Raw genomic sequence first — 25,648 nt, forward strand, 5'->3', positions numbered from 1 at the left:
TTTAGCAGCTGAATATAAAAGCTGATTGACACATCACAGGGGGGATTTATTGTCTTAACCCAATTTCCTTGTCGTCATTGTACATAACTCCACTTACAGCAGGGTGCCTAAAAGAAGCCAGTGACAACAAATAAAACAATAACATTTATTTATTGATTCGTATGTTATACATTTTATGATATAATAGCGATATATTATTATTGGCAAAGATACTATAATCCAATTGCATTTCTATACATAAATACAAAATCTGAGGTAGGGCCTCAAAGATTGATGACATTGAAAATAAATAGATGCATTTCACATATGATATATATTTTCTTTCTTTTTTTTTTTACATCTCACACAGATTTTAAAACATATTTCTTATATATCTAGTCTCTACAATCAAATCAAAGGATGTCATGAGCTGTTGGAGGCACATATCTATATCCATAGGCAGCAGTACCTCACATAGAACACACAGAAATATATGACATTACTCAAGTAATTAGAAATTTAACCTATGCATTCATAGGTCGGACAATAAAGTGCCAAAAAGACACAACAGACATAACAATAGGAATACTGTTACCATATGAGACAGACAATAAGCTATTCTGTGGTGTTATTTTTGAAATACATACAATATTCTACCATTAGAGGACATCTATAAGGCCAATGGTTACCTGAAGATGTTTTGTAACGTATTGGCAAACATCAAGGAACACTACATGGGATATGAATGGCAGTATCTCAACCTCCTATACGCAGATGACACGTTCCTTTTTTCTTCTTAAGCTTGTTTTCTGTTTTCACTACGACCCTAGTTAAAGTACTCTTTCTTTGGTTACCTATACTGCCCAAAGTTGACTTGCAGGCAAAGCGAACTGACAGTTTTTTTTTTTCTTCTTCCCCCTCTGTAAGAAGGACAATAGCAACCCTCGTTTCTTAACATTATGTCGAACAAAAAGCTCCCTAAAGTAAACATGCACGGACTTATACTATTGAGAGAGAAAGGACAAGGATTACTATACATGGACATTGAGTTACAGCAACACAAACTGCACATGCAAGCTCTTCAGTGTTACATCTTATGAAGCAATGTGGTTTTAACTGAACCCTTAGCCATTTTTTTTTTCTCAAAACAAAAGCAGGAGAAGCCCAATAGAAGTAAACACAGGGACACAAATCTTAGTTATGTATCTGTGGCCCCGAAGGAAATCAATAAAATTTATCTCAGGATACAAAAGGCTTTTATCATTCAAATCTTACTACAAAGAGCATACTGTCCACTACATCCAACACATGATCTAAAATGTCAGCCTGCTTCTTCATCCACCCCTGCTGAGTAGTTGTCATCGAATTGAATTCTTAAAAGCATATCAGTGTTACAAGTTTGTTTTTACTCAGCTCAAGTTCACAATTGGTGGTTTAAGATCCTCGCGTCTGTAAGCGAAGAGAAAAAGGAGCATCAGGCTGAGGCATCCTAGGGGGGAAAAGAATCCTGTATATCTTTCAGCGATCTACTCTGAGACTGGCCATGCAAACATCTGACAATTAAGTGGAGTTCAGTAAAACTAATACAGAGACAAACACACACACAGATTTACACAGACATACATTATAATAAAGTTTGAACAAATAGAGTGAAATACACTAAGTCTTAAAGCAACACTGTGGAGCAAGCAAACTATTTCACAACAGGGCTTTTGTGCTCATTAATTGATTATGTTTTCAAACAACCTCTTAAATCATATCTGTGCTATTTCCATTTCAAGGTCATGAATAGACATGGCTTCGAGAAATAATTAGGAGACATTTAAACCTCTGAGCGACTGTTAATGCATTCATACCTGCAGCCTCCGTTTTAAACACTTGAGCCACTCAGCAAGTCAACACCTGCGGTGATAAAAGCACAATAAAGCCAATCAGGACTTTAGAAAAACACGGTAATGCATACCCAACTGGTCAAAACGTGGAAAGGACTAATTGCTTCTGAGTGGATACACGGTGTTACTTTGTAGGTAATTGGTTGGCCCATGAAGTAAAGGTTGGCTGCCTGTCGTTCCTGCACAGCCAGTTGGACGCCTGCTGAGCTGCAACCAGACTGTTCCTCCACACTGCTGCGATGTAACATGTGAAGGGAACTTTTACGCCCTCAGAAACACCCTCACAGTTGTTCACTTGGGCTAATGATGTCTTGCCAGCACAACTTAAAGGGAAATAATGAATGACAGTGCGAGCAAGGCTACCAGAAACTCAACTTTCTGCCAGTGCAAATAAAATTGATCAGTGTATTGACGGTCAAGAAACTGGTTCGAGAGGCAATTAAATCTCACGGCATTCGAATTTAGATTTTTAAAATTTATCTCAACTTATTGTTGTTTTTCCATCTAGCTACTTTATAATGAAAAGCAAGATATTTGATTTCACACTGCACATAGTTGGTGAAAACAGGTTAGGTCACTTGTACGTCCTGTATTATCAATGCAAGGCGCATTTAAGCAACAGCAAGCAGAATGCAAAGCGATGCTGCATCGAGGTCATCAGGAAGTAGTTTTGTGATTCTGACCCTCTGCAACACACTTCCACACTGCTTCCAATATAGTTTTAGCATTAAGATGGCTCTATTCTCTGTTTTCCTATGCACTGAATGCTGTTATTCCTACAACTACCGGAGTAGTCTGATGGAATCGAGTATACCTGAGACCCTGTTTTTCATGAGAACACACAGAGAAGCAAGAGGCATAAGTCTGAAATGGCAAAGAGGTCTCCGGAGCTCTACCACAAACATCAAGAGACAAAGTACACTTCCAGGAGAGAAGGAGTCCATTTTCTAGTCTAATCTTCATCTACTCACGCATAGCAGCTGCTCCTAACATTGTGAGGACGCGACAACACACACACCTACGACTTGTAGATTTTTTTTTGTACACTTTGTACAAGATATTACACAGCTAGCAAGAGAAACGTGTTCAGAGAGACATGAAAACACTCACACACACGCACGCACGCACACACACACACACACACACACACACACACACACACTCAATCTCTATCTCTTGCTAGCTCTCTTCTCTGCTGGAGGCTTTACATTACTGTATATGTATATATATATATAAATATATTTTATACTGTTATTCTAATGATGTGATGCACATTGTTAAGATGGCTTTCACAGAGGGCTTGACAAGTTCACAACACATACAGCAATAAATGCACCATCTAAAATATATGCACAGGGTGGCTATCAGGTCAGGTTCTCGGGGCTTAAAAAGGTTAAATGGCCACGTTATCACCTACTAAAGGAAGGAGAGACTACTCTAGTGGTTTGCTACGTTAGGAGTGTGCTACTTTATATTATAGGATAATACAATAGAGGAGAAGAGGAATATGACTTAATAAATAGGCAAAGAGGGCATCGCAAATGGTCCCTCGGATTCAGAGAGAAAAAAGGCCGAAGCTTCTATCATACTGCAGAGTCGTCCAGGCCGAAGTGTATCTACTGGAAGTTGTAATCAGGATGCATTTGCTACTCTACTGGGACGTAGGAGGCACAAATTGCAGATCTTGTAATCTATTTTTGACAAAGCAAGAGCGACTGAGCAATAGTTAGTGTGAATATACATATATACTGCTGGATAGGAACAAAATGTGAGACCAGTGCATACTGTGATTTTTTTTTTTTACACAGGCAATTGATATTATTTGTATTGCAGATGGAATTTTGTACACAGATGGACCAAAACACAGATCCCCGTCGAGCTCGTTGAACCGTTGTTTCTCTGTCGTTCAATTTTCTTTTTGTTTTTCTTGTCTGCTTGCACCGAGATGATTTATTATCTCTACACACATATATGATGGCACGCACACACACATACACACTCACATACAGAAACACACATACACACACACGACTCCATAGGGAGCAGCTACGGTGAGTCTAATATTGCAAGTGCAGTCTGAGCTGTGTCATTTTATGACACAATTTTTCTCTTGGAATAAAGATCCCTGGGAAGGGTTCTGGAGTAATCAGTGGTCATGTGTGGGAGGCAATGATAGCCCATTTACTGAAGCAGCAGCGGAGGAGTAGACTCCACCTGGGCAGCCACTCCTCCCTGACAGAAGAGAAGGAAGTGGTGAGGAAGAAGAGAAGGGAGAGGAGAGGGAGCCTGTTTCCACATCCACGATACAGGGAGGAAGACAGCAAGCAAAGAGGGGCAAGTAGAGGAAAGAGAGAGGAGGAGGGAGAAGAAGAGGTGGAGGTCGCCCCCCATCCCGGTGCCCCCTGCAGGCGTTGGTGGATGCGGTGCTGCCGGGGTGGCTGCTACTGGTAGGAGCCAAGCTGGAAGTCCTTGGGGGGCAATTTGAGGCCCAGAGAGTTGGTTCCCAGGGGGTCGATCATGTTCTTGTAGCGTTCTCCACGGTGCTTCATTAGGAAAGGACCCCAGTCGGGCTGAGGGGAGCAGACCAACTTCAGACGCTGCAAGAGGAGAGGCAGCACAAAGAGACTTTATACAGGCAGAGAAGATACATCAAGTCCTGTCTCTAGTGGGGGATGGGGAACAGAACTGTATTCTCTAACAGTGGCTTGCTTTTACAGCTCCTATATGTAACATTTTTATCGATGTGCATTTTTGTCTGCCACAGTAGGTTTTCTGATAATGCCACTACGTCTCATCTGAATTTAAGAAAGGGGGTTTACGCAATTGAAGATATTGCGCAGACCCTCATCAGAAATCCAGGTGGAAGTTGATGAAAACAACCTGTATGAGAAACATGTATTTGCATTTGGACTGTATTCATAGAGCACTTTTATCCAAAGCACTTTATAGTGAGCCTCTCATTCCCCCAAACACACACACATACTCACACACCAATAGCAGAGAGCTACAACGCAAATCACAGGCCTGACCATCAGAGCATACAGTGCTCAATGTCTTGCTCAAGGACACCTGGACTTCTGTTTGGTTTGTTCATATTTACTAGCAGACTAACTTCAAATAACACATGTATTGTCTGAAATTGTATAGCTTAACTGCAGGGTTGAAGGTTTGATCCCAGGCAGCTTCTGGCCTCATGTCCGCATTCTGAACCACACTCTCACAACCCCAGTTCATCCTGATGGCAAGGACATTGCCTTGAATGGCATCATTGTGAGAATGTCTGTAGGTGTAGCACATTGTAGCACTTCTACACCAAAGCAATATGTGCTGTGAATGTACATCGTCAAACTGTACATTTTTCAGCATTTCCATCATGATTATGATTGTATACGTGGCATTTTGATTTGTATTGTGATCACTGCTAAGAACTTTTTTAGCCCATTATTTCTTACTTTGTCAGTTTGTCTGCCATAATGGGTTACGTCTACTCTTGAGACACTGTGATGATGTAAACACTGATTTGAAAAATCAATTTAACAAAAAAGTTATTTTAAAACTTCATTAAAACTGTAAAAAATGTGGAGTGTCTGAAATTTTTTTTGCATCAGTACCATTCAATATTAACATAATGTGTGAATGAAAACTATGATGATTATGTATTACAGTCAAGCAAAGAAAAGAAATTAAGATGTGGAGCTGGATGATGATCTGTGATTGAGTCCGCTGTCAGAGCTGCTGAGGGAGCAGAGACGTGAGGAGAGAAAGTCATCCATTAATCTGAGTATTTAAAAGAGACCCGCCGGACCCCCAGAAAAATGTCCAAATTAATACTCAGCCCGCAGTCCGCCTCTGCCTGCTAATGAGCAACGGATGAGGCTATTGATTTCTCCGACAGTGTGTGTGTGTGGGATGGTGAGTGTGTGCGAAGCAGACAAAAACAAAACATACGTGACAATGTCTCATCACAGCTTTGTCTCAATTATTACCTCACTTATGGTGCCGGGCGCGAGGTGCATCTTAATGAGGAACATGATGGGGATCCAGATGACGGAGCAGATGACCATGAGCCAGCCCATAACCATGGACCAGTTGGGGTAGGTGTAGTCCTCGTAAGTCATCACCTTCCACTGGTAAAGACTCAGTCCCAGGATGCCCTGCACAGACCAGTGAATCAAGCAAATGTAGGTCTCTGTTACCTTCAAGAACTACTGATGCAGTGTCCAGTGTTTCCTTTGGCCGCAAGTATAAGGCTATGAGTTCACTTAAAAAGTAATCTATTATGAACTGACTTGCCTTATCTGCATCCCTCAAATGCAAGTCCATATTAGTTGTGTTTCCATCCGTCATACATTTTAACAGAATGCCCAGAAGCTTTAAAAACGATGTAAATAACATCTTTAAAAATCAATTTTGAATCTCGGGATTCTGGAGACTTGGATTATGCCGGACACGGAGCTATTTTATTTTTATTTTTGGTTGTTTTATTACAACAAGTCCCCATCTACTTCAGTTGTTTAGGAGAATGCTGCCGCGCTGTTTTGCTGTTTAGCTGTTTAGCTGTTTAGCTCCAGAAATGTTTTGTGGATTACGAAACTTCATCTGACTTTCCATCAGCATGAGAGTGAATTTAAATGTTTATATTGACTGTTCCTTTAACTCTTTTTTTATTTTTCTTAAAGGCAAAACCAACTTTAAGCAAGCATATTAACTTATTTGAAAAATTGAGGACATTTTTTTTCTTTTGCTGTTTCTATTGACCTTTTCTTTTGCAATACTACAAAAATGTGTACAAAGTGAGATGGAAACACCTCACTTATGTTTGTTTTTAATTATGCCACAAATGTTTGTTTTTAGGCTGCTGTGCTTGATGTTGCTCCACTGTGTAATGCTTTTCTGCACCAAACGAGGACTGGACAGTAGATCTCTTCCGAATTAACTGCACTGAACTGGGGACACATGGCTTCAGCTGGGTCCTCTGTTCCATATAAAGAAGAGGATGGATGACAAAAATGGGATCATCCTTTTTACTATGAGCAGCCGGAACAAAAAAGGGACCGAGGTGAATAAATTCTACCTCCTCTACAGCGAAGTTGGCTGAGAAGGATTAGAATAAGACGAAGGAAAGGAAGACAAACAGAAAAAGGAAGGCAGACAGAAATAGATTAGCCTGAGGTTGTGCATCAATGAGCTCCCGGAGGAAATGCGATCTCCCTCGAGAGTAGCAGGATGACCAGCCGGCCAGACTGCTGCTCCATTTGTCATCGTCACCTCCGCTTTGGAGCTACAGTGGTTTCCAGTACAATTACTAACGTTAATGCTGGCCAGTGTCCAACACTGACACGCTGGTAAACGCTGTGCATTCGAATTTACAGCTTTGCAACATACACAAATAAGTGGCCATTTTTATAGGAAGTGTGCTGTGGAAATAAATGTATATGTGTGTCTGCAGCAGCTGAACTGACGTCATACTATTTGCCATTTACCGTTCTGAAAAACACAAACAACTTGAGACTCGGTGACATGACAGGAATTAGAAGGAAGAAATAATTTTCGATTTCAGCGTAACAAGAGCAATTTCTCCCCTGTTCCCTTCCAACTGCAAATCAATGAACTTGAAAGGCGGCAGCGGAGATGGAAACATTTTAAGCTGCACATGTCAATGTGTGTCTGCGTGAGTGTGTGCGTGAGAGAGAGAATGAGAAGAGCAAAAACAAATATACCGTCAGGATGGTTGGAGTCACGAAGGCCCAGCAGATTCTCCAGAATCGGTTTGGCTGGAAACCAATCATCATTTCAATGTCCTCGCAAAACCTCTGCAGACCTGCAGCGAGAAAAAAGAAAAGGCAAGAGAAATGAAATAAAAGAAGAGAAATGGAAGAAAGTCAGGAAGAGGAGACACAGAGGGTGACTTGGGTTTAATAAGATCCGTTAAAAAAAGGACCAAATTCAATCCATCCTTATGTGTGTGTCTGTGTGTGTGTATGTGTGTCTGTGTGTGTGTGTTTGAAAGGAAGAGAGAGGGTATCGGTTTCTGTCGTCCCTGGATAAAGCGAGGGAGCAGATGGCTTCATTCGTCCGCCTTTATTGACGGATAACAGTGAGTGACATGAAGAGGTCGAGTCACACAATCATTTCAATATGTCACCTGTGCTGATGCTCTGACAAACTAGAGGAGAGGGTTTGCTTTGCTCCTTGGTAACAGCCTTCTGACACACACCTGAGCTCCCTGCCTGTGTGTGTGTTTGTGTGTGCGTGCATGTGTGTGTGTGTGTGTGTGTGTGTGTGTGTGACTTGTACATTACAACAGAGACACCTAGTGGTCATTGCTAGAATAACATGCTGCACACAGCAGAGAGTGGAAAAAACGTTACTGTCCAACATGAAGGACTTTTGGATGATCAGCTCAATATTTTAGGTGCTTCAAGCGTTTTTCGTTTTGTTTTTTAGATTTAACAATTTTGTTTCAGAACAGAAATGTCTCTTAAACATTAAAATTGAAAGGATCTGAGGTAAAAAAGTTTCAACCAGAGAGGGCAGTGAAATGCTGCTTTCCAGTCCTGATATAAAACAAGAATTTTCAGCCAGCTTTGTATCACTACACTGTTGGCAGTATATGCAAACAAACAAAAGTAACGTTCACTCCATTTTGCCTTCTTTAGAGCGATGAAATGCTTCTTCAAGTTACTCATAAGCCTTTTTATTTTGTTTACTTTATGATAGTGCTAATGTCACCCTCAGGACTCCTACAAGAACAGAATTGTTTCGTGTAGTGCAGCCTTTCTCAAATAGTGGACCATCTGCAAGCGCCCCCTAGTGGTCTGCGAGTAGACTTGCTAAAATATCATGCTCTAAATTAAGTGTTAAGCCTCATAGTGAGTAGGGTAGATATGGAGTTTTGAATATTCACTCAACTTGTTGGTAATTCAAACATTCTTATTTGAACTGACTGTTTTGCTGTGTTGTCAGACTTCAGCAAGGTAGACGACTGTTTTGTGACAGTTTTGCGATCGTTTTGGGACACTGTCTTGTTTCACTGATGTCTCAGAAAAAGCAGCACAGTTTTTCCCATTAAGATGGTAAAAGAGACCATGATGAGTGAGTAGGCTATGCTATTTTGTAAGACTGTCATCTAATTAGGCTGTTATTTGTAATATACTCTTGAAGTAGACCGATGTTGAGGGAAAATTAGGTGGACCATGAAGTCTTGTTTTATTGGTTAAGTGGTCCTTTGTCTGAAAAGGTTTGAGAAACACTGATGTAGTTGGATGTGACTAACATTGCGGCCTCTAGCGGCCACCAGCATAGCTTTAGACTTTGAGTCTTGTTGGTCAAAGGTCATGAGATAAAACAGGATGAGCTGTACTCACCATAGAGGTAGGAAATCCCCACCAGCTCAAAGATAGCAATGATGACCAAAGAGTAGGAGGCTGCGAACGTGTCGACCAGCTGCAGCATGAACATCCCGCTCTGTCATAAACACACACGCACATAGAGAAACTCAATACTACAACAAAATTCAAAGCTTCGCCCTATTCCCTCATGTTGTTCCACCTCTGACTTGTCCGTGGTCTTAACTTTGACAGTGACTTGTACCGGATCATAAGAAGTGAAATGTATGAATCCTACTTTAGGCTGGATTTTGCCCTCTGAAGCTGTCTGAGGGGATTTTAATAAGACTCAGTTTCTCTTGTTCCGCTCACTGAGCCGGTCCTCTGAAGGCCGCGACTGCACTTTACATGCAGAAATCTGTCGGCTTATTCAAAGAACGAGTCGCAGGGTGCTGGGAGAATGCCTGAGTGTCAACCGCAGAGTGCACATGCAGCAGATGTGTGTCTTTGTGTCCGTGTCGTACCTCTGTGATCATGGGAAATCCCAGGATGAAGAAGCAGGCGCAGCAGACCAGGGTGAAGAGCGGTTTGTGTTTCCTCAAGTATTTGGGGAACTCGTCCGACACGGAGGTCACGATGGTCTCAATGGTGGCAAACTGGAATAGAGATGAGTCGAAGAAAGGAGGGGGGGAATGTAAAGAGAGGGGAGGTGAAACAGGGTGGAGGTTGATTTTTTTTTTTTTGTTTAATCACATGTATGATTAAAGGTATTTAAATAAGACATTACTCAACTTGATTTTTCCTGAAAAATCCCATTTTTCAAGGTTAACACAAAACTCAACATGTTAGGCTGACTCTGGAAGGCAGATCCTGACTGTCTCCACCAAAGAATTACTGAAAATTTTCCAATCAGACAAGATTGCAGCAGCTTTTTAGCTGAAAAGCCTCCAGTCAGCAGGTTTACCTCATTTAAATCAGAGCAGCTGCTGCTGTCAGAATTTGGTGTTGTTGTTGTTCATCTTCAATTCGTCCAATAAACACATTTTTACTGTAATTTCATTTATTTCCAAAACAAATCAACTACATTATCCTAATCCTGAGCAGGAGCAGGTTTGTAAACAAATAACTATTAAGGATTTAGATGACAATGAAGTGACCTGACAGGTGGAGTCTGTCTGGAGATTAGAAAATGTAACATGATGGTAAAAAGGGGTCCAGAACCCCAGAGGACAGCGGTGGATGGAAATACAAACAGGCAAATTGAGGGAGGTTGGTATCGTGTGTGTGTATGTGTGTGCGTGCGTGCTGCAGAAACACATTGGTGCTGAGCTATCTGCCACTTCTCCGCTCCTCTCCTTCCTCCTGAGCTCCCAAAACTAATTTCCCGTCAACATCCCAAGCCTATTACCGCCAAGCTGCTCTCTACAACAAAGCCACCAGCCCTCTCCTCGGAGGCGCCGCTGCCAAGGCAAAGTAACATCATCATTTACTGTTACTGTTGACTTGTGTCTTAATGTGCTACTGTGCCCTCTGCTCCTCCGTTAGGCACAGAAGCATCACAGTGCACTTGAAGGAGTTGGTGTTTTAGCCTGAATTGTTTGCACAGGATTGTTGCTGGAGGTGCTGGGGACTTCCCGGAGACTTCACTGTTTGTTCACTGAAGTTACATGAGGAATGAATCAGTGCAGGAGCTGACACAATTAGTTTTGTAACTTTAAAGTGTAGTGGTGCATGGGTTACTCTGAAAAGGGGTCTCTTTAAAGCTATTTTAGCTGATTGTTTTGTGCCCTTGAGGGCATCAAAGAAACCTAAAAGCACAATATTGGCGTGTGATAAAGTTATAAAAGAAAATGTATTCACAAAAAATAGCTGAATTACACATCCAGCAGACACAGAGCACCATTATCACTCACTTTGTTGTTGTGATGACTTGATAAATGTATGTTCAATAATCACTCTCTTATCAGCTCTTTAAAAAAATATCTTTAGCTGCTAAATGCTCCAAGTTTTTCACTAGCTAAGTTGCAACATTGTCTGTTTGGTAGAAAATAAGAAAATAAGAAAAAAGAGTTTTTTTGCTGAATAGAGCCCATATGCTTGTCAATATAAAAATATACATTAGAGCAGCTTTAATTTAGTGTATAAAATGATGGTTGGCTAAATATTTTTCTTTGAAAATGAGATTCAAATAAGTGTTTTTGTCTTTAAAAGTAGTCTAGTGTGGTACAGAACTAAAATTTGAAAGGAATATATTTGTCATTCCATTTTAAAATGCAAATATTAATATTCATTTAAATGCAAATGCCACCAATCAATTTATATTCTATTCTATCTATCTATTATAATTAAAGACTGTCAAAGTCTGTACATATTATAGTGGCAAAAATTAAGCCTTGAAACCAAAGAAAGATGAAGTGTTTAGTCTATGAATGTAGGCCAACCTTACATAAATGTAATGTACTTTAATTGTACTTAAACTTAGATTTACTTCAGTCGTGTTGTTCCATAACTTTAAGGTCAACTTAATTTCACTCACTCCAATCACACAGACCCCCCTCTGCTCAAGCACCCGAGAGTTTGAGCACTTCAGCTGAAATCAGTCGCAGTGGGTGGTGTGTATGGGTAATTATGTTAATTAGGTCAATGTGTGCAGCATTTATGCCTGGCTGGATGGTGCTACCAAAGTTCAGCGTTTACTTTGGAGCAAACAAAAGTCAAGAAACTCTAATTAATGACATAACGTCTGCTGATGTTGTTCGAGATTCGAGATCTTTACCAACAGAAATTCACAAATTTTCTCACAAACCAACATACAAAAAGTTAAAGAATTTACAAATATGATTTTAGAAATGCAAACTAAACACTGCAGTCACTATGAATTTACTGACCATATTCATTTACTTTGATCAAAAAAATACCCTGATAAAGACACTGTACACTAACTGCCCACCACCAGACAACAGATAGACAAAATTAGCAATTAGCTGGTGAAGTATTTGCAACAAAGCAATAGCAGCTAAAGAGCCAGGCACTTTTTCAGGAGGTTGGTAAAGAACAAACCAGACCTAAACTGAAAGTGAATGACAGATACATGACTCCAACAGGATTATAGTGTTGCTCTCAGTCTGTTGGATGTGAGTTGGAAAAGGCATAGTCGAGTTCTTCTGCCTCCAAGTAGCCAAAAAAATCAGATTTTCGGGAACAAGTTCGTTCTCTTGTCTTGCCCAGATTCAGATGAAGATTGATATAATTTTCATCTCTGTGTATCCTCTACAGTGGTAGATCCACAAGGTATTCAGCCTAGTTTAGGAACAAAGACTAGGAGCAGGAGGTAGGCTACCACAAACCTAGCTCCTTTAAAAAAATACACATACATACATCTTCCAACAACTCTAAAACTGTTGTTGTACCAGTACTTTTTGGTTCTTTTAACATGTGTTCAGGGAAGACACTGTGAATTTAGGCACAGTAAATGAGTTCACAGTTTCCTTTGCCTCCAGTCTTTGTGCTAAATTAAATTAATCTCATCCTGGATTTATTATACTTTCTCTTTGTAATCTGGCTCAGTGAGTTTTTCCGTACAAGTGTAATTCCTAATTCTCAGGTTGTCTTTAAACGTGGCAATTAAAAGAAGTATAGAACTGAACTGTTTTCCATACTCTCAAAGATTTTCCTCATCTTTATTATGAGGAGTATAATAGTATAGACAAACAACAATACACACACACACACACACACACATGCACACGCACACACTGAAGGAACAGTGGTTACCATGGTATCCAGGCCAAGAGTCAGGAGCATGAGAAAGAAGATGATCGCCCAGAAAGGAGACAGGGGAAGTCTGGTCAGAGCCTCTGGATACACCACGAACGCTATGCCTGGACCTGAAACACACACACACACACACACACACACACACACACACACATTAATGAGCATACACACACCATCTCCACAGTAGATCAACCGATTAAACTTGTTCAGGTGTGTTTCAGTGAGCAGCGCCGCCCTGCTGCTGCTGCCTGTTGGCTTGGCTTGGTATCTTACCTTCATCTGCCACCTTCTCTATCGGCACTTTCAACTCATGTGCCATGAAGCCAATGACTGAGAATATGACAAACCCGGCAAATATACTGGTGGCACTGTTTGTACATGTCACAATTATAGTATCCCTGCAGGGGGGGAAAGAGGAAAGAGAGAAATGGAGGTTGAATAAGCAAATATCTGCTTTAGTGACTGAAAGAATGCAGCAATATTCAAAACATGCTACATTTAACAAGTGATATAAAATTTGATAATGCTCGTTTTATTTGATACAGGACGTCGCTGTCTTGTGTACACACAGATAAGAGATGCAATGGCGCCATCTGCTGGCAGGAATACATTTCTGCAAATAGAGGGCTCTAAAAAGTGTTAGGCAGTTACAGAAGGTGTACACAAGGGGGTGCAGTGCTCTATACGATAAAATGTCTCTGTTATTTTGTCCTTGTCCAACAAATGGATTTCAGGTTATATTCCTGCAGGGTTGTTGTATGAGGCATGTGTGTGTAGGATATTTTAACTGAAGGTATTTTCATTGTAAAAAACTTTCAGAATTTGTTTTGTTTTGTTTTAGTATTTATAAAATTAAGAAAATTAAGAAAAAGTACACATTTTCCCTCTTAACTGTTGTGCTATTTATCCAGGTTGTTTTGGTGTGAGCTTCACACTTTTGGAGATGTTTGCCGTAAAGTTGTCTGCAATCTCTTGAATGTATTGGAACTAGATGGCACTCAAAACACTTACAAAAAAATACATTTGAAAAACTCAACAGTAATTTCTCTTTCCAGAAACCATGACCAGTTTACTCAAGATAATCCACAGACTGTTGTGAGCAGTTTCATGTAGGAACTATTTTCTTTATACGACAGCTACAGCTACACCTGCCTGGTAACTAAGCCAGTTAATATTACCTCCTCGAGGAGGATGCCATGAGTAGATGCATGTTCCCTTGTGCGCTGTGATACAGAAATAAAATAGTTCCTGTATGAAACTGCTTACACCAAGGTCTGTTGGTTTTCTTGAGTAATCGGGTCGTGATTTCTGGAAAGAGATAGTGCTGTTGACTTTTTCAAGTCTATTCTTTTCCACCACAAGCTGAGTGCCATCTAGTTTCGTTATATAAGACAGGCACCTCTACAGCAGATATTTTCAAAATCTGCAACTCACACCAGCAATCTGGATAGATTGTGTAACTGTGTGACTGTGATCAGGGTCTTCCTGGAAAAGAGAGGATCGCTTTTAGTGAATGAATCCTGAATAAACAAAGGTTAAAAAAAGATAAATAGCACTACAGGTAAGAGTAATAAAATACCTTCATATGTTTTATCTTAGTGAGAGTGTGATAAAGGAAATACATTTCACTGATTTTAAACACTGAGGGCAGATGCTTTAGGTGAGACAAAATAAAGGAAACACTGAAATGCTGGCTGCAAAGAGTACCATTTATTATTGACATTTCTATCAGACATACAGATACAGAGTCATGTATCTATGGTGCCAGAAGAATAGTTTACCTTTTGTGTGTTTACCTGTAGCAGTTATTGTGGAACTTATTGTAGGAGGAGAGAGTGATGAGGCCTCCCCAAGCAGCCGACAGAGAGAAAAAGATCTGAGTGGCTGCATCTTTCCACACCTGACATGGGAAAAGGGGAAGAGCTGCAGGTTAACAGCAGGAAAGGCCAAACGGTGCAAAATACATCACAATTGAATCAAGCAAGCAGTGCCCTCTACCTTTGCATCATTCAGTTTCTCCCACTTTGGTGTGATAAAGTAGAGGATGCCGTCAAAGGCACCGGGGAGGGTCACCCCTCTGATCAGCAGGATGACCAGCACCACGTAGGGAAATGTGGCTGTGAAATAAACCACCTAAGCAGGAAGGACACAAGAAAAAGAGACAATGGCACAAAAAATGAGATAGCTAATGATAATATTGCTTAAGAAATAAATAAAAGGTTCTTGAAAGGAGACTCCCCTTTTTCTTTAGATACACAGTAAAGTACAGTACTTTTTAAAGACAAGATTTTTATTACAATATTAAGGTTGGTTTTATTTATGAATGTATTTGAGTTTTATTTGCTCTAAACAAGTGACTACAAGAAGATAAGTCAAGACAACATGTTTTGATGGATTGTTTCCTATATGTCCACTGATTTAAACAAACAGCAACAGCCAGTAAGAGTTGTCAAAGTATTTCTGCTTTCTGCATCATAATGTAATAAGTAATAATTAATTGATACACACACAAACCCTATTATTTCAAAGAAATGAAATGTGACAAAACATGTGAATCTTTTGGCGGGGTCTAAAGTGAAGTCTGAAGTCTCTAAAATGATACCACAGTGTATGTCACATCTATGTCCAGTGGAGGGCGTCATCATACAAGAATCCAATCTGAAGTCCTAAGTGCAATCGGAGTGATGTAAAACATTTCTTTCTGCATGTCCTCTTTCCTCAATCAAGGGAGGAAAATATCCCCAAAATGACCAGGTGAAACATATCTTACAAAGGTCCAATTTTGAGTCATTTAATTCCGTGTTTCCTTTTTCTCTTCCCTTCCAGCAAAAGTATACAATTATTGGATCTACTGTAGCATGAAGTGTATACCACAAGTAACAGCAATTGCATAATTGCTTTGGATAGATGTTGAAGGAGTGCAGAGGCAAGAACCCTTGCCCATATATCTTACATGAACAGTTATAAGTCTGTTAATTATCTGTGCTTTTGTACTGCTGCACTATGTGAGGGTTGTAGTAAATAACATGGGTTGGAGAGATCAAATCTTGCTTATTGAATCTGAAACATCTTTAATTCATTATCGATCTTATTTAATTTGTTTTTTTCTTAGCTCATAAAGAACTTAAAAGGTTGAACTTTTAATGCGTTCATTGATTTTAAGTAACAACAATGATAAATGACTTTGTAAGATATAAGAATAAAAATTCTAAGATTCAAAGACACACAATTCAATAGACGGTATACAAATATTACATATAAAAGACCAAATTCAAAGATTAAGGAATCTGGGCATTTTACTAACTTAGAGGCTGACAGACTATGAGAAACGAACATCAGGCAACAGCAAAGGCTGTTCATTTTCAACATGAGGTGATCCCTCGCTGATGTCCTGCAGTGCTCACTTCTTATATGGTACACACTTCATCACTAGGGGGCGCTTTCATCACAGATGGAAGGGAAGACAATGTCCTACTATAAAACTGAAGCCACAGTTTTTCTTTTACAGCTGACCAAAGGTGCAAACAGTAGCAGAGTTCAGGGGATTGATTTTCTGGAGTTTGTGTCTTTTGTTACCTTTCCTGATGACTTGATTCCTTTGGCTAAAGACAGGTAAACAATGATCCAGGCCAGGCACAGACAGCCTGCCAGAGGCCAGCGGATGTCTCCTGGATATTCAATTCCTTTAGAGATGTGCAACACGTTGTACCTGCAGGTGTGATTCAAACAGCAAAGCTCAGCCTGAACATTAATCTCAATAAACTAAAATACTCTGATTCATATTAATCTGTACAAATTCTTTATTTTATCAAAGCTCTTTTTCTATATTTTTGAGTCCTACTAGTCTCCATTTTCCTCTTGAGAAGGTCTGCCAGGACAGTAAGATTATTTCCAAATGTTTCCAACACAAATTAATTTGATTTATTTTATTTTTTTTATCTCGTAATTAATTTTTCCTTGATTCTTTTGCAGATGATTGCCTTATTCTGTCTGAAGAGACCACTACCCATTTATTAAATGTGACTAAAACAAGTTGAATTTGTTTTTCATTTTGCACCAGAGCTGTAGTTGTTGGCAGATTTTAAGATTGTTTTAAGAAAAGGAGTTTTTTTCGAAAATGCATTTGCAGAACATCGTCAGTTGAAAACGTTGTTAAACTCCAGTTTTGGTGATTTTTCCACCCTTTCAAAAATCTACCAGCATTTTTTTGCTTAACAAAGAAGATAAAATTGGAAACAAACAAACAAAAAAACATAAATCATTACTCGTGCTTGTCAATAGTTTGATGATGCGAGATGATGCAGTTTAAACGGCCCTAGAAAGTCAAACATCTGCATGAGAATCATCTGTGGGCCGTAAAAAATAAAAATTGAACCTGTAAACCAAACTACACAGATCTCAATTTTGTTTCTATTAAGCTTAAATTCTACTTTACTTTCATCATACACTCACTTGAAGTACTCTTCACTGGGGCTGACGTAGGTCTTGTTGCCATCCACGGTCATGTTTATCAGTTTGGTCAGGTTTCCCACAGCGTTTGCGGACAGACAGAAAGAGGAGTTCTTGATGGAGGTAATGTTTCTGTCCCGCAGGATGCATGAGTCTGTTCCAATCAGAAACCAACACACGTCAACTTGGAGAGACTGGCAGAGTGCCGCTGTGGGACAGAGCTTACTGTCCGCTCAGGGTAAAGTGGGCGTGAACAGATGGATCTGATTTGGAGATAGGATGACTAACAGGAGGCTGCTCTGGAGACTTCACTATCAGTGAGATCCAGCCGTGTCAAATTTAGATTTATCTTCTTTATGAGACATAGCCAAATATGAATAACAGGAGTGATTACACTGAATATGTGCCTCCTTTTGGGAAAGGAAAGATAAGAAAACCTGTTTTGCTTTTGACTGCACAATTTTTCATGCTGACACATCAGAAAAAATGTGCGGACAAAACTACACCTGTGCTGTTTAAAAAATACGATATAAAGTGCAGATGTACAGTGTAGGTCTATTGAATTTCTTTCTCCAGATTCAAGACAAAATACGGACTGAAGCCTACTCAAAATAACTCTGCATACAATCTTGCACAAAACAATAACTCAACCACTCAAAGGCAGAGCTTTCTGTAACTAAATGGGGTTGAAAAAAAACAAACATTTGATTTAATGCCACAACACCACAACATGTGTCCTCAAAATGCTCCCGTGGTAAAACATTTTTTGACATAAATTATAAACTACAAATAATGTTTAAAATGTTGTGCAGGGCTATTGTAACAGATTATCAGGGTGTTCACATTACTTTGCCAACCCCTACTACATCTGATCACATGATGTAAACATATAAATACATATAAAAGGTTACAAATCCATCTAAAATGTATTACTTTATAAATATTTTCATTGTATTTCTTTACTTATTGACAATATTTCTCCTTGATCTGTTATTTTCCTCATAACCGAGTGAGAGAGCGGTCGAGAGACTACAGCGTTGAATGGGCCTGTAGTTCATGTGGCAGCCAGCAGGGGTCGGTCTCGGGCGCACTGCAGCACTGCAGCAGCTCAGACAGTACAGTAAATTTGTCAAGCAAGCAGTTTTTGTGCTGAATTCACAGAATCGCTGAAGGCAAATATTACACGAAACGAACGGAATTTCGATATTTACTCGACGCAGATCGACATCAGGCCCCTCTGTGCCCCTGCCAGCACGTTTTCTCACAGTCAAAACACGATTTAATCTACAGTTTCATTAAAAAATCAGACCTAGACAGACTGCCCCAGCTGCCTTAGAGCATAAAATCTGACATTATCACACACAAGAAGAATCGAAAATGCATAAAAAATGTTGGTTTCTGTCACACAGAGGGCCTCCTCACACTTTATTGGCCTGTAGCATTAAAAGGGATCACACAGATAAAGTGAGGTGCTCTGAATTTAAAGTGTTTCTGAGAGTGAGAACACCGCAGAGATCACAGGTCAGGATTCATTATACTGCAGGACACCTCAGCTGAGGGAGACGTGACGCATTGCGCATTGTGAGAGGAGAGAGGTGCTTTTGGTGCGTGTATATGTGTGTGTGCATGTGTGTGTGTGAAGGTGTGTGTCTTACCTAACAGCAGCATGTCTTTGTCCTTACATTCCACCGTGTTCCACTCATTCCTACAGTTAGCCCATGGCAGTGAGCCCTTCAACGAAGCGAACAGGTAGTACAGTGTCCAGCACATTATAATATTATAGTATATGGCTATCAAGACAGATATTATCAACATGGCAATCCCGCAACCTAAAATAAATAAATGAGACGAAATATATAAATTACTCTTAAGAAAAAGTACTCGTGATGACAAGAAATTAGTTTTTATTTTTGAATGTTTTCCTTCAGTTGATTCGTGGCAGTTTACCTTGCAGTGCTGGGATGCATTTCCACACTGACACGGGGCCCTGGCTGGCAAACTGGCCCAGGGACACCTCCAGGAGAAAGATTGGGATCCCGGCAATGCCCAACATTGTCAGGTAGGGGATCAAAAAAGCTCCTGCAAGGGAATTAAACATCAGGCTGCGGCGCGCAGAAAAGCCTGAGACTAACAGTTACACTTGATATGAATTAAATGGAAATAAAGGTAATAGCGTGCATATAATAATAATAATAATAATAATAATAATAAGAAGAAGAAGAAGAAGAAGAAGAAGAAGAAGAAGAAGAAGAAGAAGAATATGTTTATTTTCCTATTACTATTTATACAATTAATATTTCTAACAATGCAAAAACATTTCAGTGCATTTATTTTTATCTTTTTTCGTTTTTATCTTTGCCAAAATATATATATAAAAATCTCCCCTTTATAAGCTTTTTTTGGTACATGTTTTTCGTCTGGGTAAAGGCCCACGAAGAAAACTAGAAGACATATTGGAATGAACATGTCAAGCATTAAAAGGCAACATAAAAAAATAAGAAATAAAAATAATAACGACTCGAAACGAGGCAAACTTCCATTTTCTGAACATGTTTTTCGTTTGTTTGTTTGTGTGGCGGGAATAAAAAGCACTGACCCAGAACTCTTCTCTTACCTCCACCATTTTGGAATGCGAGATAAGGGAACCTCCACACGTTCCCCAGTCCCACCGCATAGCCAACCATGGACAGAATAAAATCCAGTTTGTTGGACCAGTTTCCTCTGGCCTTATTCTCATCTCCCCCCTCGTCATCATCGTCACTCTAAGAGGGGGTAAAAAAAATGACATTCATCCATTTTCTAAAATAAGCAGCCTAATCACACCGGACCAAAATTTCACAACCCATCAGAAAAATAATAATACAAGCACAGAGTCCGGGCCTGATCTAATGACAGGGAGGGTCTGAATGAGTGAACGATTGTGTTGTTTCGTTTTACTAGCATTTAGAAACCTTGAAGTATTATATTCGTTTAAGAATGAATCCTGTCAGAGAATTAGGGTTATCATTGTGCTCAATAAATATTAGGCTCATGGATTTCAGATGCTGGATTATCAGAGTTCAGCACCAGCTTTTTATTTACAAGCCTGTAAAAAAACAACTCATCTTCAAATTTAGGCCCATTATTACAAACAAATTACATCTCAACCCCCTTTGCTGATGGCCTACTGATAAAATGGCAGCAAATACTAACAGAAATGCGTAATTACAGCTGCACCGCAGGATCTGAGCAAATTCACAAAAGAAGCTGCATGAATATTCAGAGACAGGCTCTGAACAACACCATGCATGGGAATGCGAGTATCTGTGTGTGTGTGTGTGTGTGTGTGTGTGTGTACGGAGGTGTGAGTGTGTGTGTGAGGGGTGGGGGTTCCCTCGCGGGGATTGGAAACAATCCGCAGTCTCATGTAGTACAGCGCTGCCTATCAGCCGGATAACACCTGGGCTTCTGGGCCGTACCAAGTGTGTCTGCGGGGAGCGGGGAACACCGAAAATAACGCGAGAGTATGATTCAATATTCGTTATCATTAATAATTTTAACATGTGAGCAAAAATCAAGCGAGAGAAAAATGGTTTATATTGACAAAAAAAATGAAATGAAATAAAATTAAAGGCAATAGTTTCGTCTAGGATTCATGTTCCCTCTCAGCTGACTGCTGTTCTGATAATTATAAATAATACCCCGCTTGGTTTCCTGGGAATCCAGCTGACACAGGCGGGTTTGAAAGTTGTGATGCTACATCAGATTGGTGCAGAGGGATCAGGACAGCGCGCTGCGCAGATAAGGGCCGCCAAATAGCTCAGGATCCACCCAGAGTGTCCTTACGTGCAATAATTCAGCCTTTGGGGTTTGACTGTAAAGCTTTTACCCATGATGGTCTGCTGCACAGCGTTAATTCAGCAGCAAATGCCTAAAATAAATGAACCACTGTCACGTGGCTTCATGGAAATCTTAATAGGCTACAAGAGATAATAGAACAGAGAAGTATCCATATCAGTGAGTCAGCTGTCCCTTCAGATTTTTACATTACAAAACAATAAAAATGGAAACAATAAACACAGGTCTATGTTCTGGCCTCTTAATGCTTGATCCTCTTTAGTTTCTGTATCACAATCATCCACTGATTCAGCTCCAAACTTGTCGGGGCTACAATGATACTATTTTTCAGCACATCTGTGCAGAAACAAACCTACAAAATCAAATTTTCCTAAGAGATAAACACAACAGCTCAGTATCACAGACTCTTAAACTCCATCACACATCAACAGCACTGTTCTGCTAAAGCTCAGCATGGCGGTAGGTAAGAGCTCCCAGGGGTTTGCACCTTCCCTGTTAGGAGGCAGCAGGTTAATCCAGTCAGCTCTCTTATCAGCGGCACACGGACTCATCCACACCGCGCCGGCTCTGCTCTCACACCAGCCGCTCTCCGTTAAGGAAACGGTTCATTTAGCTGACTTACCCCCGTCACGGTGCCGGGCTGAACAGACGTGTTCCCATCTGTTCCCAGTATGATGGTGGTCTGGCTCATAGCCGTCCAGTTGCCCGCGGTGTTGTTCTGCTCTGCGGTGGCCCGGAGCGGGTCGCCGTACTGGGCGGACCCCCCGCGGGCCGAGCCGACGGAATCCTTCCTGAAGGCCGAGTTGACGACCACGGATCCAGGCACCGCCGGCGGGGTGTTTTTAAACGTCCCATACGCTTTATTGCTGTCCAGGTCTCCCGGTTTATTTTCCGTGGGACAAAAAGTTTTGCTCTCGTTGCACGGAGGCGGCGGCTGGGGCGCCGGGTGATGGTGAGGGGCGGGCGGCGGGCACGCAGCCGTGTTGTCCGGTTTGTTTGCTGTAAGTCCCGCAGCTCCGTCGGGCTGCTGCGTCGGGATGTAGCCGGTAGGAGCGCTGGCCGGCTGTTTGGCCATGTCTCTCTGGTCAGAGAAATCCTGGAACATGAGTGACAGATCAGCAAGACAAAAGAAAGCGTGAGGCTGTGAGGCTGCTGCAGCCCATCTCTGCTCTGACACTAAAAATGCTTAATTCTCTTTCTGCAACGTTTTTCTGCAGCATGTTCTGGCTCTGGCTGCTCTATAGTTTCAGCTCACAGTCTACCGGGTGTGTTGGTGTGTGAGTGTGTGTGCGTGAGTGAGAGTGTGGGCTATGTGTGTTGGAGGGAGGGGGTTGCTTTGCTTCTCCAGTTCTCGCTTTCTGCAAGATTCTTTAATTTTACGCCCCATTTCCCCCTCATGTCATTCAGCCACACACATCCACTGATTTTTATGGGCAATAGACAAGCTGCTGCGGGTCTCTCGGTGGCTCTGCTCTCCCCGGCAGGCATGCAAGATCACCGGCGTTACAGTAGTGAGCGGACCCGGGGCGGCGGAATTACAAATGACTCCCTGAAATTTAGCTTTAAGGGGGGCGGGAGAGCCACCGGGAAAACTCAAATTTGCAACAAAAAACAAACAAACCAAAAGGTTGTGTGGGTTTATTAAAAAAAGAGATAGCAATAGTAACACAAATTAACAATAATGAAAAACAATAACTGCACCTGGATGCAATCGCTTCTGTTTAAACAGACAACGAAAAATGGAATAAAAGCCAAAGAGGTCGATGGACAAAAATCTAACTTTCTCACTGATTTAAAGTTTAAAAGTAATAGAGTAAATAAATAAAAAGTCAGAGTTCAGTCTTACGAGAACAAAAACATGCGGACTGCCGACAAAAAGAAGTGAAGAAAGTTTGTAATGTGGAGCCGCAGCTGCATTTCAGCACCACGGACAGCGCAACGTGCCAAACTGCTTTAAAAAAGTGTTGAATTAATACAAAAAAGGAAAAAAAGAAAACAGCAAAGAAAGACTTCCTAAGACAGAAGAAGCTGCTAGTGGAAAAGTGTTTTCGGATACTTACCATTTATTGCAGATCTCTGCTGGCAGGGTGAAAACAGCTGTAAAAAGGCGAGGAGCGGGCTGGAAGCGGACTGCTTGTATCCGCGCAAAGCACCAAGTGCAAAGCTTTTCTATAGCTCCGTGGGAAAGACCGGAGTTTGCGTCAGTGCAGAGCAAGGTGCCCTTCGCGTGACATTTTCTTGATAATAGGAGTTTGATAAATCATTGGCCTTGGATTCGGATTTTTAAAGGGACAACCGGAGCCAAGACGTCGGGGGGCGCGTGTGTACGTGCGTGGATTGAGTGCGTTCTGGTTACGCAAGGTGCATGCGTGAGCGCTGGACGCACTCTTACAAAGCTGATTAATACACTTGTCTCTTTGGATGTGCAGGATGTTCACACACATACACATACGTGTACACATCCCACACGAGCACACCGACCCTCTTTTGGGACAAAGATTTCTTGATTTAGGCTTTTATTGGAGAAGATCTAATTCAGCAGAGGGTCTAAGTAATGTCTGCAGTGTGCTGACTCGTGATTCTCTGGTACAGTTACAATTACAGTAGCCACTCGTGGGAAAGAGGCTTTTTCAGTCAACAAGATGATAAGTTTTACAGAGAAACTGTTCTTTATTTACATTTAGGCCTGAACAATGCAGAAACTGGACTTTAAAAGCAAAGGGATTAGTTGTACAAGTGTTTATTTTAGTTTTATATAAAAAAGACGAGACTGGTAGGCTATTCTTTAAATATATGATTATACATAGACATATCATCAAAATACATAAATACTGTAATTTTGAGAAGTTGTAAAAGTCAAAAAGACTGTTTAAGACTATGTGCTAAAAATGGTCTGAACTATAAATAGTTTTTCCACTTGACGGGTTTTACGCACGGCGCGCTTCAGGCTCTATACGTTCCTTCGTGCGTCACCGATATAAGCATTGATCAAGTTTTTAAAAAAAAAATGTGGGCGAGGTCTTCATGAAGCTACTCATTTGTTAAAGTCTTACGCAAGAAGGAGGCCTCTTTTTTTTTTTTTTTTTCTTAAATCACGTGTGTGAGGAGGAACCGGAGCCAACCACTGGAGCCTGGACTATGGAAGCAGTGACAGCGGAGGGGGGAAAAGGTGCCATGCTGGAGACTCTAAAACACTGCATTGCGCATAGCACTATCCAAGGCTCCCTATAAGGGGATAATGTATATGCAGGTTGTGTGTGTGGGGATATATCCATAAACTGAGAAAGACACAAGCGAACCCTTTTGTCCCAGCAATTAAGGCTAACTTGTTAATTAAAAACAGTTGTATCTTTAGGCTTCCATACTTTAAGTCAATCAGTGAGTGCTGATGTTAAAACACACAAGCATACAAAGGGCCTTTGGGCTATACATAAAATACACAAACACACCAACAGGAGGGAGGGAAATTGATTCACTCATAACATTTAGCATTTTTTTCTATTCTAAATAGAACAAAATTAGCTGCGGCCCTCTCCTTTCATTGACTGAGTCAAAATAGTTGTAATTTGGATGCTAATCTCAAACCTGACGGTCCAGCCGTTGTCAACCGTTGTTACCGTGTTCACGAAAATAACCACTTAGGCCTGTGCGTCGTTGCTTAGCAACCAGGTTGGTTAGCTTGTTCCGGAACAGGCGACAAAGCTAAACGGAACACAGGACAGGTAATAATAATAATAATAACAATAATAATAATAATAATAATAATAATAGACCCCAAAAAAACCCCTAAAAAAATGGCCTTTTTAATTTACGTTTTTACTTACAATAAGTAAAGCTAGCTAGCTAAAATAGGTAAGCTAATTTTAGCCTAGCTTAACTGTTTACAGTACAATGCAGGAGAACTGGCCAACATAAAATAACTACACAGTTAGGCTATTCTAAAGTATTTCTAGCACATTACTCTGAGAAAACAACCCCAAATAACTGTTTTAAGAAACTACAAACTATTATTAATACAGGCCCTATAACTCCTCATTCGTGTTTTTACACAGGTTCCTTAACATAATGTGGCCAATGCAGTTTTCTGTCGATTTTTACCTGAGCTAATTTCACGACAGCTGGGGGGGTTTGAGGCAGTGTCCCCGCCGGGACCGTCACTGTGGTTACACCGGGACCATCGCAGTCCCACTCGGGGCCGTTCACTTGCTATGCACGCTGCGCTCCCTCCGCTTGTAAATCTCCGTCCGCTCCAGATAAGAGACTGGAGCGGGTGTATTAGCCGCCGCCTTGAGTTTAATTACATTGTCAACAGAGAATAATTGTAATTGATTTCTGCTCGTCTTCCGGAGTCCGCTGGCTGGAAACACACACACACACACACACACA

The 25,648-nt window shown here is 40.8% G+C and overlaps 1 protein-coding gene across 6 annotated transcripts; it reads right to left on the minus strand.

Annotated features, from left to right (window-relative positions):
- Positions 1-4,024: 4,024 nt before the first annotated feature.
- On the minus strand, positions 4,025-25,648 carry slc6a5 (solute carrier family 6 member 5; the record flags this gene model as incomplete). 6 transcript variants are annotated; one of them, XM_084351751.1, is made up of 17 exons in its annotated part: positions 4,025-4,468; positions 5,858-6,025; positions 7,592-7,692; positions 9,239-9,338; positions 9,724-9,855; positions 12,974-13,086; positions 13,250-13,374; positions 14,773-14,876; positions 14,975-15,109; positions 16,553-16,685; positions 17,429-17,579; positions 19,081-19,254; positions 19,373-19,504; positions 20,040-20,187; positions 21,885-22,358; positions 23,323-23,431; positions 24,848-24,893. In XM_084351751.1, 16 exons carry the CDS (start codon positions 23,323-23,325, stop codon positions 4,313-4,315), a joined length of 2,349 nt encoding a protein of 782 aa, XP_084207877.1. In that variant the 3' UTR covers positions 4,025-4,312. The 6 variants fall into 6 exon arrangements, with proteins under 6 accessions (XP_084207877.1, XP_084207879.1, XP_084207878.1 ...); XM_084351753.1 differs by lacking the exons at positions 23,323-23,431; positions 24,848-24,893 and adding an exon at positions 25,361-25,648; XM_084351752.1 differs by lacking the exon at positions 23,323-23,431 and having other exon boundaries at positions 24,848-24,918.

Source organism: Pagrus pagrus (genome assembly GCF_965226575.1).
Source record: "Pagrus pagrus genome assembly, chromosome: 1".
Classification (NCBI taxonomy): Eukaryota; Metazoa; Chordata; class Actinopteri; order Spariformes; family Sparidae; genus Pagrus; species Pagrus pagrus.